The following is a 20,274-nucleotide window of genomic DNA, read 5'->3' as shown; positions in this document are numbered from 1 at the left end:
AAATGAGACTGATAAAAAGAATTACTGTGTAAAGCAAAAAAAGAGTCAATAGAAAGAACTTAAAAGATAAATAGACCTGGCTTGGTGCCCATAGCTCAGTGGTTAGGGTGCCGGCCACAAACATTGGAGCTGGCAGGTTAGAATCCAGCCCCGGCTTGCTAAACAACAATAACAATGACAACAACAAAAATAGCTGGGCGTTGTAGTGGGTGCCTATGGTCCCAGCTACTTGGGAAGTTGAGGCAAGAGAATCGCTTAAGCCCAAGAGTGTGAGGTTACTGTGAGCTGTGACACCACAGCCCTCTACCAAGGGCAACATAGTGAGACCCTGTCTCAAAAATAAATAAAAATAATTTAAAAAAAGATAAACAGACCTGAATAGTCTTTTAGTAAGTATTAAAATATATAAACTAATGTTAAGTATCAGAATACTATGTATAAGAATAACAAATTTTAAATAATTATTTTATTAGCTAAAAGTATGAGAAATGAAAATCAAGAGAAACAAATTAGATATAGAACAATAAATCTGAATTCTTTCCACAAACCAAAATTATCAAACTGCTCTATTGCGAATTTTATACTAGATCAAAATCCTTCATAGTGTAACTTTTTAAGAGAACTAACATTAAGTCCAATCATGAAAGTAAAACAAGAACAGGGTGAGATATTCTGAAGCATGTGGGACTGACCACTGAATGTAAACAGTATTGTGGGTCCCATAGCACCTTCATACAATTCAGGTACCTTCTGCCTTACTGGTTTCATAATTTTTTTTTTAAGTAGCATAATCCTTTTTTTACATTTCCAATTGAATCCATAGGAGGAATCCTACTGTATGAAAAGGATTAAAGGCAGAGTTTCTTTGGTGGGTAAAGTAGGGTTGGGGCCCAGACTTTAGCCCAGCAGGCTGTGATATGCAAACACACCAAGTATATGTGGGCACTGAGGTGTATTTTAAATTTTCAAGGGAAATAAGGCGCATCTGCCAGACCCTGAGGGAGTTCCTAGTCTGCAGAAGATGGAGTGGACCACAGCACTGTAATCAACAGTGAGCTCTGCACAAAAACCAACATGGATGAGAAATGAGGGCTCCTGGGGTCCCAAAACCCTGCACAGCCTAGGAGGTACACCTGCCCCACCAGGGAGCAATTGTGATTAAGAATAAAATGAAAATTTCAGTTTTTATTTTATGTTTACTATTTTTTCAAGTACCTGCCAGATTGTTAGTTGTTAAATGTTTACTAACCTAACTATTAATATTTGATAAAAAAAAAAAAAAAAACATTGCACATTTCTTTTGGCTAGTGGTGCCATTAAAAAATGACTGAGACACTACGGGTTCCGTGACGCAGTGAGAACATGCGTGCAGGTTTCCCGCACCCACTGCTCTCAGCACAGCAGCAGGGAAGGGCAGGAGAGGGAGTAGGAAACACGGTTTTGTTTTTCTCTAACTATGTTTTGTTTTCACACCTTACAAATAATATATTTTACTTTTTAATTAAAAACAAGACCAGTAAAGAAAAGTTAAAGGAAAAAAGTCTTTTAAAAATAAATCAAAATCATCTGATTTTTCGCTCCCATATTAAAATTTTACATAATATTCCAAAGACTTCACTTGATATTGTTCAACTAACCAAACAGCACAGACAAAAAAAGGGGTAGAAGTGAGAATGATTTTCTTCTTGATAACCTACTGACAAAGATTCTAAGGTAAAGAAAATACTCAACCTCAGAGAATCATCCAAGATGAGAACATCCTCTACTATGAAATTTAGTCTTGTTATCTTTTATGAAGGTGACACCTTATAACCTTAAAGAAGCAGGGGGAAAAACGCTTGCCTTATATATTACTGGCAGGAAAATATCTAGTCACATCTGAAAATCCCACATACAACAAACTCAAATATACAAGAAAACTGTACTTTTGAAATATGTTCAAAAAGGTTTGCAGATAGAACTTAAGGGGTATTCAAATTGGGTTGGTGTTATATGTAATCCTTTATTTGCTTCGCTAATCTGTATTTTTTTACAAGTTACTAAACTTTTCTAAAGCACCCATAAAAATGTGTATAAATTCCTACATTTCAAATCAGTCCAACTTAAGCTATTGTTTGATAAAGCTATATACAGTATAAGATATTTTCTGAAATTTCTAAAATTAATACAAGGATAAATTACTATAATAAATACACGAGAGGTTCCCTCCAGATGCCCAAATTATTCCCAAAGAATAATGAAAAAAAAAAAAATACTGTTTCAGAATGCAAAAATATTATAGCAAGACTGATTAGTCATACTCACATAATATTAAACTGGGTAAGAATTATAATATAATCATAACATTAAAACCGATACACAAGAATTATATAAAACATTCTCAAAGAATAGGCAGCATTCTATACTACCCAGGTATGTGACACTCTAATATGTTAGATACTTTTTAATTATCTTTGGAGAAATAAGCATATTAATATATTCATTCTAACTTTTGATAAATTTATGTGCCAGGGATTTACAAGAACACTTGAATACTTCCTAGACATAAACAAGTTTTAACAGCCTATTACCTATTCCCCCAGCCTCTCTAAAAAAAGAAAGAGGGAAATGAGACACAAACCAGTGGTGATGTGATTAAAATGCCCCTAAACAAGCTACCTATTCGCAAGTCAGTCACACCTCTACCAAGCCCTGCCTCTGTGTACTGACCTCCACTGACATGCACTTCATAGAGGGAATACTTGGGAGAAGACAGCATTCGCATATCAGGTCGGAATTTCTCCGCGAGAGTTTCAATCACATCTTGGGTAGTGGCAGTACTAGAGACCCGAATACATTTTGTTGCAAAGTTTCCAGCAGCTTTATCTTGAAAATAAAATCTCATCACTCCATGGAACTCCAAATCCTGAAAGAAATCAAAATGATACATTTTTAGAAAAGCATTCAGAAGAGTTTTACTTTTTCTAACAAAAATAAATGGAAAAGACTATTCATCACTTTTTTTTTTTTTAAGAGACAGAGTCTCACTTTATTGCCCTTGGTAGAGTGCCATGACATCACAGCTCACAGCAACCTCCAGCTCTTGGGCTTAGGCGATTCTCTTGCCTCAGCCTCCCAGTAGCTGGGACTACAGGTGCCCGCCACAACACCCGGCTATTTTTTGTTGCAGTTTGGCCAGGGCTGGGTTTGAACCCGCCACCCTCAGTATATGGGGCCGGCACCCTACCCACTGAGCCACAGGCACCACCCACCCCATCACTTTTTTAGAAGTGTTTCTTTATCATAAACATCTGAGGCAGAAACTAAGAGAGATAGGTTTTTGGTTTTAAAGTTTAGTCTATGACTTTGGATGAGTTACTTACAATTTCTCTTGGCTTTATTTGTCTCTTGTGTGAAATAATGGCTTTAAAGTAGCTCATTTTAGCAACAGGTGACATCAACTGAGTGCTCAGCAAATACCAGGCAGGTACAACATGATATACATGATTTGTTTATGTCTTTGAAATGGTCAGGTAAATATATAATATTGTTAAACACTAGTTCAAGATCTGGTAATCCAAACTCATAGAGCATGGAGTACCTACATGGAGTTGGTATGTGGCAGATGCCGAATTAAAATCCAGATCTGCTGAACTCCACGGTCCATGCCTACACAGCCCCTGAGGTCCCATCCAGCTCTGAGATCCTAAAGCTTAAATGAACAGACTCTTTGTTATAAGGGAAGGGGAAACATTAGCACCCAATTCTACCATAAAGTGAATAAATGAAAACGATTTTTGCAGAATATAATTGTGATTAATTTTCAGTATGAACGACTTCCTCAAAATCAATGAATATACTTTATATTTCGAATTCCAATGAAAGGTAGCCCCTCCACATACATTTCCTGCTGTGAGGTGGGCCTAAGCCCACAACTATGGGATAACCTTTCCAATTATTTCCTCCAACACAGAAAAAGCACAACTCCCAACAAAATTCCAAAGAATATTTTAATTCCTGGGTCACTTTCACTGCCTCAAGCAAGATTCAAGTTTTGGTTATTCAAGTGGAGTCATCCTCGATTTTTTTTCTCACCCTCCACATCTAATCCATCAAAACACATCTAGAACCAAGCAAAATCCTATTAAAACCAAGTTGGAACTATACATGTGCCAGTCCCCAGCTTTGTGATGCCTTTCATTCTCTTAGAAGTCAAAACATGACTGTGGTACTCAAAATCAGTCACATTTAAGCCTTTCTTTACCTTTCTCCAAACTACTAGCCTTTTATTTACTAGTAATTGTAAACTAAGAAGCATTTATTTGAAGAAAAATATGAGAAATAGGATACAGGTTGAATATCTCTTACCCAAAATGCCTAGGACCAGAAATGTTTCCAATTTCAAATATTTTCAGTTATTTGCTGGAACATGTGCATTCCACACTTCAGCATACCCAACCTGAGCTCTGAAATCCAAAATGTCTCCATGAGCACTTCCTCTGAGCCTTGTATCAGTACTCAATAAAGGGTGTCCAACCCGCGGCCTGCAGGCCACATGCAGATTATCTGAGGACTGTTTGGCTTATCTGTGGTGTCAGATACCGCCAAAAGTATGCATGGACCTTTTCTTTTTTGCTCATCGACTTTTGTTAGTGTTTGTGTATTTAATGTGTGACCTACAACAACTCTTACTCTTCTAATGTTCAGCAGAAAAGAAAAATGGTTAGAAATCCCTGGTAGATAGACGTTGGAACGCATCAGATTACATATTTTCAAGTTAGGAATATTTAACCTGTGTAAGAATGGGTTTAGCAACTACATGAATTAAAACAAAATGAGACAGTAAGACCCATTTCTAACCCTGAAGCTTTTCTGTGCTTGCTCATATTGTCCTACAAGGAAGTATGGTTCTCCCCACTCCCAGGGGAAAATACAAAGTGAAGGAGCAAGTCTGTTTGAAAACAACACTGAATGGCAGCTTCAGTAACCAAGGGGGGCCATGGTTATGGAGCAAGTCCTGGGAAAGTTTAATGAGTTAGTAAAATGACAGCTGTCTTAGCAGAAGTCCTGCTCTGGGCTCTCAGAAATTTTATCAATGGCCTCTTAATCTTCTCTGGGTTAAGCCAAAGAAAGCCAAGCTATGCTTTTTAAATGCCTCTACCTCTATGTTGGCTTAGCAACCCTAAAACATTTATAACTAAAACCGCACGTGAAAGATACTCATGAACTATAAATCTGTAAATGAGAATTTGCTATTAGTAGCAGCCAGTGCTCAGTCACTTGGTGCCAAGCACTATGCTAAGCACCTGCTACACCCCCTCCCGGCTCTGCTGCACCCCCTTTCTCCCTGCATACAATGGATGTGCCTCTCTAGAATCATTCAAGAATCCTCCACTTCAGCTTTACTGTTCCCTGTCCACTACTCTTTAAAAGACTCATAAAATGACTTTAGAGAACAAAAATTACTATATAAATTTAGTTGTATAAATTTAAGTTTTTATCATGGAAATCATGTTTTTTATCCTATGATTTTGACACTTTAACAATCACCAACCACTCTGAAGCCATCTTTATACTATAACTAAAAGTCTCAAATATTAACTGGCAGAACCCTTGGCTCCTCCAAAAGCCTGACCCTTATAGAAAAAGTTAAAACAAAAAATCAAATTAATCTCTATGGTTCTTAATGATTTCACTAACAAAGCAGATGTATTATATATCATTTGTGACAAAAATAAAAAAGGCCAAGTGTACTTAAGGATCCCAACAAACATGAAAGCACCAGTGTCCCTGAGAATTGTCAAAAAATAATTCCAAACTACCAGACATTAAAGAACCTAAGAAAAACAGAAACATCATATGTGGCTGGCAAAGGAGGGAATGCCCAATAACATCAGCAAAAACACAAAGGAAAAAAAATCCAGAATGAACTGACAAAGAAATAATCGACTTAATCATTTTCATGAAAATTCCTTACCTATAAATTACTACCTTTCACAGTAAAAAAGGAAACTGCAAATATGAAATCTATTACTAATGTGGCCCAGCTACTTACTGTACAGAAAATATTAAGAAATAAAAGAAAATAAAATTTAAAAAGACACCCAAAGGAGTAAGGAGATACAGATGTCTTCACCAAGCAGCAGTATCCGGGTCTACTGAAAAGTAGCAATATTCATATTGATGTTTTTAAAGAAACAATTCTACAGATTCTAAAATAATTCTGCAGAAGCTAAATAAAGTAGCCTTTTAGAAACATACCATTGTTTGATTTTATTTGCACTACAAAGATGTTGATAAGTAATTTAGTTCAACACCCAGGAATTCCTGAGTATATCTGTTACCAGAATATCCCTTTAATAAGATATCAACATTCTGTCCAATTATTTAGCCACAGAATCTTACCAAACCTAAGAAGACCAATAAAATCAAGTTCCTAAACTTGAAAAGCAGGCATATGGTGACCAAATTAGCAAGCAATAATAATTATTAATTTAACATATATGAGGGGCCAGGTACTAAGATTTACATACTTAACTCCCCAAACTAAGAGTTAAGTCACTAAACTAGAAAACAAGGTGGGGTCGGGGGGTGGGTGGTGCCAAAGAGGTGAAGTCCTTGTGTCCATGGCCACAAGTACACAGCTTGTCCGCAGCAGGGCTGAAGTGCAGTGGGCATTAACAGGCCCCAGACTTGAGCCTACACCACTATGCTCTTCCTGCTGCCTCTCCTGCAACAGGCACTTTGTCAACTAAAGAGAGTTTAATATTAGTTATTTTTCTTTGACTTACAACAGGTCCTAGAAGAGTTCCTGAAGAAATGAAAGAACAATTGAGAGAAGCCTGAGGTTCAGAGTTAGTGGTGACTTTTGACCATTACCTGCCTAGGCAGACTACTGGAATACAGGTATTCATACGGCTGGCACTGGACATCACAGCAGCTCACAGCCCACACGGTGCCCGATCAAGCTCATTGGCCATGTCTACACACCTGTCCAACACACAGTGCCATAAAAAAACAGGGGAGGGGGGCGCAGCCGGCCATAAACAGGTTCACATTTGAGTGAGTTATGTCAGATTTACATGAACTCAAATTTCTTTACTTTTAAAATGGAAACAATAAGCTTGTTCTGAAGATAAAACAAAATACTATATAGAAAGCAACTAGCACACTACCTGGCACACATGCTCAAAGATTACAAGTTTTCTTCCTTTAAAATCTCTCCCACTAGAATAGATTTTCTGAGACAAGAAAACCTTTTTTTTCATTATTCTAGGTCCTCCCTCAGGATCCAACACAGTGCTTTGCACATAACAATAAAACAAACTTGAGTCGCAATGCCCAAAGACCAAATCCGATTCTTCTAGATGTAGTTATTCTTTCTCAATTGATAAGAACCCTGGAAAACAAAACTTTAAGTTTGTAATAAAAATCATAAAATCAAGGGTGGAATTAACATTCTAGTAATGTTGCACCAGCCAATCCCATTATAATTTTACAAAGTTTTCTTTAAAAAATAAAGCACCTCTCCCTCCTACCTTAGTGCTGATTATACAAATTGCCCAAGAGCAAAGAATTTTTTGTTTTTTGGAGACCGAGTCTCAATTTTTCACCCTTGGGTAGAATAATGTGACATCTTAGCTCACAGAGACCTCAAACTCCAATGTAGCTGGGACGATAGGAACCTGCCACAACGTCTGACTATTTTGTAGAGACGGGTCTCTCTCTTACTCAGGCAGATCTTGAACTCCTGAACTCAAGTGATCTACCTGCCTCGATCTCCCAGAGTGCTAGGATCACAGGCGTGAGCCATCACGCACTTAGCCTAAAGAGAGATCAAAGAATATTAAAATAAAAATCACTGTTATAAGTTCTCCAATACCTAAATTAAGTGCCTACTTGCTAGCAGCATATTTTCAGAAAGAAGTTTCTGTTTAGAAGAGGTAAGATAAAAACTGCCTATAACCACTTGATCAGTACAGAGTATAATGCTCATCTCAATAACTTAACTCAAAGAGAAGATAATATGACAACAGCTTGTTTCCTTTCATTAATGGTTATTTTTCCTGACAGGAAACAAGTTTTTCTGATATGTATTTATCTTAATATAAACTTTTCCCTTAATAATAACAAAAATAATATAATAATAATAATTGATAATACAAATAATCCCACAATGATTATTCCAACAGAAAAGAACAAACTGCTTGGGGTCAATTTAATGACAACTCCAAAGCAAAATTCTTGTAATATTTATCAGAAAGAATAAAATGGTCCAAAAAATAAAAAAGGATACATTGTAAAATTACTGAAGAGCCAATGTAAGAAACAAAGAATTAAAGCTGGAGACTTTCTTTTAATATCTTATCAATATCTCATAAGTTAGTGATTTATAAAATTGATAATTGGCCTTCTTTCCAAACCAGTAGAAACTCAACAGGGCAACCCCAAACCTCCTTCTGATAAAGCTAATCAGAACTACTCACTCTAAAACTTACAGAGGTCAGCCATGCATGATATAGCTGGTCAGCCAACACCATATAGCCATGCCTTCAACACACACAAGTTACTAATACACAGAACTATCCGCTGGACTACAATAGCCATCTGAGACGCTTCTGTTAAAAACAGTAATAACTATTTCCAAGCCATAAAAAAAATTAGTAATAACACTAGGTATTAACAGTTTCAGATAGGAGATGGAAGAAATATTTGAACGTGAGGTTCTGAAATCTTACTTGCATAAACACTGTTTTTTTAAACACTGGTATTACATGAATACTTGTATTTCGTTGCCTGAAACTATCACAAGACAGATAATAAAAGCATGTTAAAAACAAAAGAATGGCCCTCAAATACCATTACCAGGCTAATGCATACTCCTCCCACTGTACTCATTCCCAAAGGATATTTTTCCTGACCCCCATACTTCCCTCTCCTGTGGGTCAGGACATAAACCCTACAAGTTAGCATTGTTTTGCTACAGGGTAGGATGTGGGTTTCAAGTCAGTGCTGAACACAGAAGAAAATTCAGTTGTGCATGTTTTAAAGTGAGTGGTTCTCATTAGCTTTATGAGTTTTACTCTCAGCACTGATTACATTACCTTATAATCCACCCCCCCGCCTCCCCCCCGCCCCGCTCCCGGCCTCTCCAACTACAGAAGTTTTCTATAAGAATTCAACAATTTGGCTTTACTTTTACTCTCCATTTTCTCATCTATAAAATAGGAATACTAATAGTACAGGCTTCCCCAGGGCACCAACACACTGTAGATAGGAAATGTAAACGGAGAGACAACCAACTGAAAGCTACTTAGCAAAGGCAATCCAAATCCAGGAGAAGAGTCTGCTCTATACCTGCACATGCATACTTCGTCTTTATAATAAAATGACTCCTTTAAACCGTATTCTGTCTGAAAAGAAAGACATAAGCTCTAACACCTGGCAATAAGCACCTGTGCAATGTGACCCAACCACTATACTCCAGCATCTTGATACTTGATGACCAAATCTGACAAAAACCAAGTTCACTGCGTGGAGAAAGGTCATTTTTCAAGTGAGGAACAAATAACATAATAAATACAGAGAAAAACCATGCATATCTGCACAGATCTCCCTTTTTATGAGCACTAACAAAAATCCATCCAGTCTCCCTTTTTATGAGCACTAACAAAAATCCATCCAGTACCCAATCACCTAAACATTATAAACAAAATTTTCTTCCTGAAAACACAACCTGCTATAGAAACCAATGAACTAACATTTTCAAATTGCCTCAGTTACACTGCCAACCTTATCTGCTTAACAACTGTCTGCTCACATTTGTGAGCCATAATAACCTATCAACTTTCGAAGCAAGTTAAGTGAGTGCTTTCCTACTAAACTTTACTGCCCAACTCCTTAGTCAGCATTACGGGGAAAGGGTCAAAAGTGAAGGTTTTCCCCACAGTACTCTTAACAAATTTGTACCCTCCATTTGTTAATAACTACTCATGTATACATATACTGGGGATTTGAAGGATGATCAATTAAAGAACACGTTAAACCCACATGACAAAGGGGGATTATCACATTTGTGATTAAAGATTATGTGTATACCTCAATTGTAACCTTTAAATATTACATTTGCACACATGTACAGATACACAGGAACAGCCCTAAAGCCACCTTTCTAGTCCAGGGTTATAACCAATTTTACCAGGTACCCTCAGGGAGTTGGTGAAGCCTATGAACCTGTGCTCAAAATACAAAATTTTAATCGCATAAAATAAAACAAAAAAGACTATACTGAAACACAATTATTAAAATATTTTTAAAATTGTGATACAATAATGAAAGTGCTTCTTTATTAACATTAAATAAGATCTAGAGAAGGTTCACACAACTAAAATTTTGAAGTTGACATGAGTATGAAGTCATAAGAGAATGCCACATTTTAGTTAGAAGCTAATCAAAATTTACTTAAAGCTGTTAATTCTTCTCTCATCCAAATTCAAAGACCCCACAAGTTCTATTTATACAACCTAATTTTAAAAACGCACTGAAAACACTTCAGTGATGGAGAACTATCTAGCCAAGCAATATATTCTTTCTTCAGATAGTTCATTAGCCAGAGAACACTGCCTTGAAATGAAAGCAAAATCCATCTCATAGCTTTACCATTTGGGGTTAATTTTACCTACTGGTATCATTTATATCTTTATCCAAGCCATGGCTTATGAATGATCATATGATCATTTTTTCCATTTATTAATGAAATGTAATCAGGTAAAAAATAGATTTCTACTAGGTACAATTCCCTCTGAGGTAAGAAAATAGGGCTGTTATTCCTGAAATTATTCAGTATGCCCTGGGCTGCAAGGTAAAACTCAATTTTTTTCTTATTATGCGACACAATTAAATTGATTTACATTAAGAAAGGGGTTTCTCAGGCAGCGTCTGTGGCTCAGTGAGCAGTGCGCCAGCCCCATATACCAAGGGTGGCGGGTTCAAACCCAGCCCCGGCCAAACTGCAACAAAAACAATATAGCCGGGCGTTGTGGCGGGTGCCTGTAGTCCCAGCTACTCAGGAGGCTGAGGCAAGAGAATCATCCAAGCCCAGGAATTGGAGGTTGCTGTGAGCTGTGTGATGCCACGGCACTCTACCCAGGGCGATAAAGTGAGATCGTCTCTACAAAAAAAAATAATAATAATAAAAATTAAAAAAAGAAAGGGGTTTCTCAGTCTCATTACAACTGACATTTGGGGCTGGAATTCTTGGGTGGAATATCCTGTGTACTGTGGGATGTTTACAGCTTCCCTGCCCTATAAGCAGGAGATGCCAATTGCACCCCACCTCCAGGTGCATTAACCAAAAATGTTTCCAGACAGCTTCATAGGCCCCTGTAGTACAAAGTGTCCCAGGTGAGAACCATGCATTTAGAACAAGCCTAGCACTTCTACAGAATGGCATGCTAATTCTGGTTCCTTCAAATGTACTTCCTGCGACATTCTTTCAAATCTACCCACTATTTTATACTCATTTCTCTATTGAACACGATCATGTTCTACCCTCCTAGCCTAAAACAGTTCTCAGAATTGATCACAGAACTCTAGACATGGTCTTATCAGAAGTACCCTAATTCTACATACCATACCTATAATGAATGCAATTTAACATTACACTAGCTTTTTGGTGACCACCTAATACAGATAATTCACAAAAAGTTCCAATAAAATTAAAATTTTTCAGTCATTTTCATGTTAGTTTACCAAACATTTCTTCATGATGGTGCTAATCTATCAAACAGCAGCCTTTGAGAACTAATCAACTAGTTTCTAATTCACCTAATTGTTTTAGCACCAGTCCTGAAACACAAGAACATGATGAAATACACTGATGAATTCCTTGATAAAGTCCAGATACATTATGACTAATGTACTTTCTTGATCTACAAACTTAGTAACCCTGCTATTAGTTCAATATCCCCTCACCCCCATCTTACCTCTCCCTTAACTAATCAATCTCTTTCACACATAGGAAATGACATCACTATATTTGGCAAACCATGTTGATTCCTGTGAACAAGATTACACAGCTTTTCAACCCCTATTCAGTGCTGCTTCTTCAGCCTTAACTATAATCATAGCAAACATTTCTATGAATATTCAGCATTTTACAAAGTATAAATAATCAAGTTACACTCTGCTTTTAAAATTGTTACTGGGTAATAAACACCTTCTCAAGAAGTCACACTCTAGGGCGGCGCCTGTGGCTCAGTGAGTAGGGCGCCGGCCCCATATGCCGAGGGTGGCGGGTTCAAACCCGGCTCCGGCCAAACTGCAACAAAAAAATAGCCGGGCGTTGTGGCGGGCGCCTGTAGTCCCAGCTACTCGGGAGGCTGAGGCAGGAGAATCGCCTAAGCCCAGGAGTTGGAGGTTGCTGTGAGCCGTATGATGCCACGGCACTCTACCGAGGGCAATAAAGTGAAACTCTGTCTCTACAAAAAAAAAAAAAAAAAGAAGTCACACTCTAAAAATTATACATTAAGACATCTAAGAATAAATACATGCCATCATACGTGAAAAGCAAAAATATATGCCTCTGTCCTTGATCAGCTTTCTCCTCTCTGTTTATCTGTGTTCTTTCCTTATAATGAAACCTGTTGTCTGAGTCTATTCCAGTTGCTATAAGAAAATGCCATAGGATTGGGGAGACAAGATGGCGGACTGAAGCCAGCTTTCAACAAAGGCTCCCGTCCAGAAGGAGAGTTAAGGGACAGGAATTTAGTAAGTATCCTGGTGGACTTGAGCCTCACCAAGAGAGAAGGCTGAAGAACGCACATCAACACCGCTGAGGCAAGTTGTGATCACAAGGACGCAAACAAAAGTTCCCAGAGACCTCTTGAACCCTTCCACCCGAGACAAGTGCCGATTGAGACAGTTGATTCGGACCTTTTGAACTGGGCTAATAGACTGAGGACTCTTCAGGCGGTGCCCTGGGTGTGCGATTCTGAGACTTCAAGCCAGAGTAGAAGTTGCAATAGGATCGAACAGAAACCAGCTGAAAACAAGACAGAACCACTTTGCTCCACCACACCAGACAGGGCCCCAGTTTCTCAGGCCACAACACTGTACGGGCCCTCGATAAAACCCCAGGGGAAAAACCAAAGGGAGTAAACCATGGGGCGGAATCAGCGGAAAAACTCTGGTAACATGAATAACCAGAATAGATCAACCCCCCCAAGAAAAGATACGGCAGATGTGATTGAAGATCCCATTCATAAACAACTGGCTGAGATGTCAGAAGTCGAATTCAGAATTTGGTTTGCAGACAAGATTAATAAAATGGAATTAGGAATTCGAGGAGAAATTCAAAAATTGTCTCAAGAATTTAACGAATTTAAAGACAAAACCACCAAAGACTTAGACACACTGAAACAAGAACTTACAGCACTCAAAGATATGAAAAATACAGTAGAATCCCTCAGTAACAGAATGGAGCAAGCAGAAGAAAGGATTTCTGACACTGAAGATAAAGTCTTCGAACGCTCCCAATCTCTCAAAGAGGAAGAGAAATGGAGAGCAAAAACGGATCACTCACTCAGAGAGCGCTCAGATAATTCGGAAAAAAAACAACATAAGGGTTATAGGAATTTCGGAGAATGATGAAGTGGCTGCCAAGGACACAGAGGCCCTTCTACATGAAATTATGAAAGAAAATTTTCCAGACATGCCTAGAGAATCTGAAATTCAGATAGCAGACAGCTTCAGAACCCCAGCACGATTCAACCCCAATAAGCCATCTCCCAGACATATCATAATTAGCTTCACTAAAGTTAACATGAAAGAGAAGATTCTCAAAGCAGCCCGGCGAAAGAAAACTATAACGTACAAAGGTAAGAATATTAGAATAACTGCAGATCTCTCTGCTGAAACTTTTCAAGCAAGAAGAGGCTGGTCATCAACTTTTAATCTCCTAAAGCAAAAAAACTTTCAACCCAGGATCTTGTATCCAGCTAAACTGAGTTTCATCTATGATGGAGAAATTAAATACTTCAATGACATTCATATGTTGAAAAAATTTGCCATAAGTAAACCAGCTCTTCAGGATGTTCTCAGACCTATCCTCCACAATGACCAACCCAATCCTATACCCCAAAAGTAAACTCACTCAGAAACTTCGGATCAAACTCCAACTTCCACACTGGCGAAAGGATTAAAAATGTCCACTGGACCTTTGAAAAACTCGATACCCAAAATTCCACCAGACTTATCAATACTCTCCATCAATGTGAATGGCTTAAACTGTCCTCTAAAGAGGCATAGGTTAGCTGACTGGATACAAAAACTCAAGCCAGATATTTGTTGCATACAAGAGTCACATCTCAACTTAAAAGACAAATACAGACTCAGGGTGAAAGGATGGTCATCCATATTTCAGGCAAATGGTAATCAGAAAAAAGCAGGTGTTGCAATTTTATTTGCAGATACAGTAGGCTTTAAACCATCAAAAGTAAGGAAGGACAAGAATGGTCACTTCATATTTGTTAAGGGTAATACTCAACATGACGAGATCTCAATTATTAATATCTATGCACCCAACCAGAATGCACCTCAATTTATAAGAGAAACTCTAACAGACATGAGTAACTTGATTTCCTCCAGCTCCATAATCGTTGGAGATTTCAACACTCCCTTGGCAGTGTTGGATCGATCCTCCAGAAAGAAGCTGAGCAAAGAAATCTTAGATTTAAACCTAACCATCCAATATTTAGATTTAGCAGACATCTACAGAACATTTCATCCCAACAAAACTGAATACACATACTTCTCATCAGCCCACGGAACTTACTCCAAAATTGATCACATTTTAGGTCACAAGTCTAACCTCAGTAAATTTAAAGGAATAGAAATTATTCCATGCATCTTCTCGGACCATCATGGAATAAAACTTGAATTGAGTAACAACAGGAATCTGCATACCCATACAAAAACATGGAAGTTAAATAACCTTATGCTGAATGATAGCTGGGTCAGAGATGAGATTAAGAAAGAAATCACCAATTTTTTGGAACAAAATGACAATGAAGACACAAGTTATCAGAACCTCTGGGACACTGCAAAGGCAGTTCTAAGAGGGAAATTTATAGCACTGCAAGCCTTCCTCAAGAGAACGGAAAGAGAGGAAGTTAACAACTTAATGGGACATCTCACGCAACTGGAAAAGGAAGAACATTCCAACCCCAAACCCAGTAGAAGAAAAGAAATAACCAAAATTAGAGCAGAATTAAATGAAATTGAAAACAAAAGAATAATACAACAGATCAATAAATCAAAAAGCTGGTTTTTTGAAAAGGTCAATAAAATAGATAAACCTCTGGCCAACCTAATCAGGAAAAAAAGAGTAAAATCTCTAATATCATCAATCAGAAACAACAAAGACGAAATAACCACAGACTCATCAGAAATCCAAAAAATCCTTCATGAATATTACAAGAAACTTTATTCTCAGAAATATGAAAATCTGAAGGAAATAGACCGATACTTGGAAGCACGCCACCTTCCAAGACTTAACCAGAATCAAGTGGAAATGTTGAACAGACCCATATCAAGTTCAGAAATAGCATCAACTATACAAAACCTCCCTAAAAAGAAAAGCCCGGGACCAGATGGTTTCACGTCAGAATTCTACCAAACCTTTAAAGAGGAATTAGTACCTATATTACTCAACCTGTTCCAAAATGTAGAAAAAGAAGGAAGACTACCCAACACGTTCTATGAATCAAATATCACCCTGATCCCCAAACCAGGAAAAGACCCAACAAGAAAAGAAAATTATAGACCAATATCACTAATGAATATAGATGCAAAAATATTCAACAAGATCCTAACAAACAGAATCCAACAACACATCAAACAAATTATACGTCATGACCAAGTTGGTTTTATCCCAGGTTCTCAAGGCTGGTTCAATATACGTAAATCTATAAATGTAATTCAGCACATAAACAAATTAAAAAACAAAGACCATATGATTCTCTCAATTGATGCAGAAAAAGCTTTTGATAATATCCAGCATCCCTTCATGATGAGAACACTCAAGAAAATTGGTCTAGAAGGGACTTTTCTTAAACTGATAGAGGCTATCTACAGCAAACCCACAGCCAATATCATATTGAATGGAGTTAAATTGGAATCATTTCCACTCAGATCAGGAACCAGACAAGGCCTGCCCATTGTCTCCATTGCTTTTCAACATTGTAATGGAAGTTTTAGCCACCGCAATTAGGGAAGAAAAGGCGATCAAGGGTATCCATATAGGGTCAGAAGAGATCAAACTCTCGCTCTTCGCAGATGATATGATTGTGTATCTGGAAAACACTAGGGACTCTACTACAAAACTCCTAGAAGTGATCAAGGAATACAGCAGCGTCTCAGGTTACAAAATCAACATTCATAAATCGGTAGCCTTTATATACACCAACAACAGTCAAATTGAAAAAGCAGTTAAGGACTCTATCCCATTCACAGTAGTGCCAAAGAAGATGAAATATTTGGGAATTTACCTAACAAAAGACGTGAAAGATCTCTATAAAGAGAACTATGAAACTCTAAGAAAAGAAATAGCTGAAAATGTTAACAAATGGAAAAACATACCATGCTCATGGCTAGGAAGAATCAACATTATCAAAATGTCCATACTACCCAAAGCAATATATAATTTCAACGCACTCCCTATTAAAGCTCCACTGTCATATTTTAAAGATCTTGAAAAAAACATTACTTCGTTTTATATGGAATCAGAAAAAACCTCGAATAGCCAAGACATTACTCAGAAATAAAAACAAAGCAGGAGGAATCACACTACCAGACCTCAGACTTTACTACAAATCGATAGTGATCAAAACAGCATGGTATTGGCACAAAAACAGAGAAGTAGGTATCTGGAATAGAATAGAGAACCAAGAGATGAATCCAGCTACTTACCGCTATTTGATTTTTGACAAGCCAATTAAAAACATTCAGTGGGGAAAAGATTCCCTATTTAACAAATGGTGCTGGGTGAACTGGCTGGCAACCTGCAGAAGACTGAAATTGGACCCACACCTTTCACCATTAACTAAGATAGACTCTCATTGGATTAAAGATTTAAACTTAAGACATGAAACTATAAAAATACTAGAGGAGAATGCAGGGAAAACCCTTGAAGAAATTAGTCTGGGTGAGTATTTCATGAGGAGAACCCCCCGGGCAATTGAAGCAGCTTCAAAAATACACTACTGGGACTTGATCAAACTAAAAAGCTTCTGCACAGCTAAGAACACAGTAAGCAGAGCAAGCAGACAGCCCTCAGAATGGGAGAAGATATTTGCAGGGTATAAGTCTGACAAAGGTTTAATAACCAGAATCCACAGAGAACTCAAACGCATCAGCAAGAAAAAAACAAGGGATCCCATCGCAGGCTGGGCAAGGGATTTGAAGAGAAACTTCTCTGAAGAAGACAGGCGCACGGCCTTCAGACATATGAAAAAATGCTCATCATCTTTAATCATCAGAGAAATGCAAATCAAAACTACTTTGAGATATCATCTAACTCCAATGAGACTAGCCTATATCACAAAATCTCAAGACCAGAGATGTTGGCGTGGATCCGGAGAAAAGGGAACACTTCTGCACTGCTGGTGGGAATGCAAATTAATACATTCCTTTTGGAAAGATATATGGAGAACACTCAGAGATCTAAAAATAGATCTGCCATTCAATCCTGTAATTCCTCTGCTGGGCATATACCCAGAAGACCAAAAATCACAACATAACAAAGATATTTGTACCAGAATGTTTATTGCAGCCCAATTCATAATAGCTAAGTTATGGAAAAAGCCCAAGTGCCCATCGATCCACGAATGGATTAATAAATTGTGGTATATGTATACCATGGAATACTATGCAGCCTTAAAGAAAGATGGAGACTTTACCTCTTTCATGTTTACATGGATGGAGCTGGAACATATTCTTCTTAGTAAAGTATCCCAAGAATGGAAGAAAAAATACCCAATGTACACAGCCCTACTATGAAACTAATTTGGGGCTCTCACATGAAAACTATAACCCAGCTACAACTTAACAATAGGGGGAAGTGGGAAAGGGGGGTGGGTGGGTAGAGGGAGGGGAATCGGTGGGATCACACCTGTGGTGCATACTACAGGGGTATTTGCGAAACTTGGTAAATGTAGAATGTAAATGTTTTGGCACAGTAACTGAGATAACGCCGGAAAGGCTATGTTAACCACTGTGATAAAAATGTGTCAAATGGTTTATGAAGTGAGTGTATGATGCCCCATAATCATATCATTGTATACAGTTATGATTTAATAAAAAAATTAAAAAAAAAAGAAGAAAAGCAAAAATATACATAACTTTATGAAATATATATGAAAGCCCACATACAGTTCTTCTTATCTACCCAACTTCCAACAAACATAAAATAGGACTAATAAGTAAATATGACTAGCTAAACTAGCACTTGATTACTTGTTAAGACATTAAAAAGACTCCTTTTAAAGACTCCTTTTTCCAAAATAAGCTAAATTTTTTTTTTCTGTTTGAGACTTAGTGATCTCTTCTGTAAAAATGGAGGTAATAATTCCAACTTCTCCATGCCACAGTGAGGATTAAATGAGACAGTACCTACAAAAAGATCTAGCACAGCAGAGTGCATATTTAATCAGTGTTTGTTACTTTGTTAAAATATATGACCATCTACTGACCTATCATCCTTTCTACAAAAGAAACAATGAATTATCCAAATTCTAACCAAAAACTACACTAAATTAGAGGAAGGTCAGACTTAGATAATTACCAATTTAAGAGTTCCTAAGAGTAAATACATATGAATAATGAAAGAATTGACTTCACTATTCTAGTTCCAAAGTTCACTGACCACATTGTGTCTAGCAGTCCTCCCTATCTGCAAAGGATACATTCCAAGACTCCCAGTGGATGCATAAAACCACTGATAATATCAAACCTATAAATAGACACTATATTGTTTCCATGCATATATGCCTATAATAAAGTTGAATTCATAAATTAGGCAAATTAAGAGATTAACAATAATGACAAAATAGAACTAATTATAACAATAAATCAGCATCGCCATTCTTGTGTTTTGGGGACATTAGTAAGAAGATAAGGGTTAATTAACTCAAGCACTATGACACCACGGCAGCTGATCTGATAACCGAGATAGCTGCTAAGTGATTAATGAGTAGGGGTTGGGGACAAGAGGATGATTCATGTCCCAGGTGGGACACAGCGGATGGCATGACATTTCATTACAATACTCAGAACAACATGCAATTTAAAAACGTATAAATTATATCTGAAATTTTCCATTTAATATTTTCAAACAGTGGTTGACCATTGGTAACTGTAATGGCAGAAACCACACATAGGTTGGGAATAACACACCATGATTTATTAGTCAGAAAAGTAATAAAACATCACAAGTAAGTACAATGGAAAGGGCTAGTAAAAAGCTGACAAAAGGCTTTAAAGCAGAAGTAGACCCTAAAAGTTTTGTTCTATCCACTGTAATCTGAGAAGTCCCTAGATGGACTTTCAAATAAGAAAGTACTAGCCCTTGCCTAAATATTAAAGTCTTTATTTGGTGTAGCTAAGTGATCAATCAATTGAGTATGAAATTCTTGATGCTATTCCAGCTCTGAGAAAAATCAACTATAGTTGTAAAACCGTATCTTTAGCCTAGAATAAAATATAAACAGGCTGTTTTGGTACTCTTAAAAGTCAATGAATGCCAGCTAAGGTGGAAACCATTTTAAACAAGAAAGCTGACTGAACTTGGATTAAACTGCAAATAAATTCAATCCACAGAGATTTAACTTTTGGTCAGTCAATGGGATAGGAATCCATACTGCTTTTCACTAAGTAACAGTCAAACTTACCATCCAGCTCTGTCAGATCAAACTCATCTTTTGTTATTTTAAGAAATATTTTAAGGAAGAATTTCCCAACATTCAGAAGATAACTAGGCTCACTCAACAACGAGTAGTTTCTGTCCAATTAGCTAGATCACTGATATTTATAGGTCAAGGATATGAGAAAACTATATATCACAACTATATTCATTTTCATGACAGTACAAAAACTGACTGACTTCCATGCCAGTTCAAATAATTACAGAACTAGAATAACTACCTTGAATAAAATGTACCCATTATACTTGATTTCAATGTCAAATTACAGTTATCAAGGACATGAAGATAAATTTAAAGTCAAATTACACTGAATATC

At 37.3% G+C, this 20,274-nt stretch overlaps 1 protein-coding gene across 10 annotated transcripts in view; it reads right to left on the bottom strand.

Annotated features, from left to right (window-relative positions):
* Positions 1 to 20,274, bottom strand: part of AFDN (afadin, adherens junction formation factor) — a 156,626-nt gene that overhangs the window by 103,446 nt on the left and 32,906 nt on the right. For all 10 annotated transcript variants that reach the window (XM_053591037.1, XM_053591038.1, XM_053591040.1 and 7 more), the window contains exon 2: positions 2,710 to 2,905. In XM_053591037.1, coding sequence (XP_053447012.1) covers positions 2,710 to 2,905 — 196 coding nt within the window. The remainder of the gene's footprint in view (positions 1 to 2,709; positions 2,906 to 20,274) is intronic.

Source organism: Nycticebus coucang, chromosome 5, assembly GCF_027406575.1.
Source record: "Nycticebus coucang isolate mNycCou1 chromosome 5, mNycCou1.pri, whole genome shotgun sequence".
Classification (NCBI taxonomy): domain Eukaryota; kingdom Metazoa; phylum Chordata; class Mammalia; order Primates; family Lorisidae; genus Nycticebus; species Nycticebus coucang.
The sequence above is the reverse complement of the archived record's forward strand: the minus strand, read 5'-3'. Positions and strand labels throughout refer to the sequence as shown.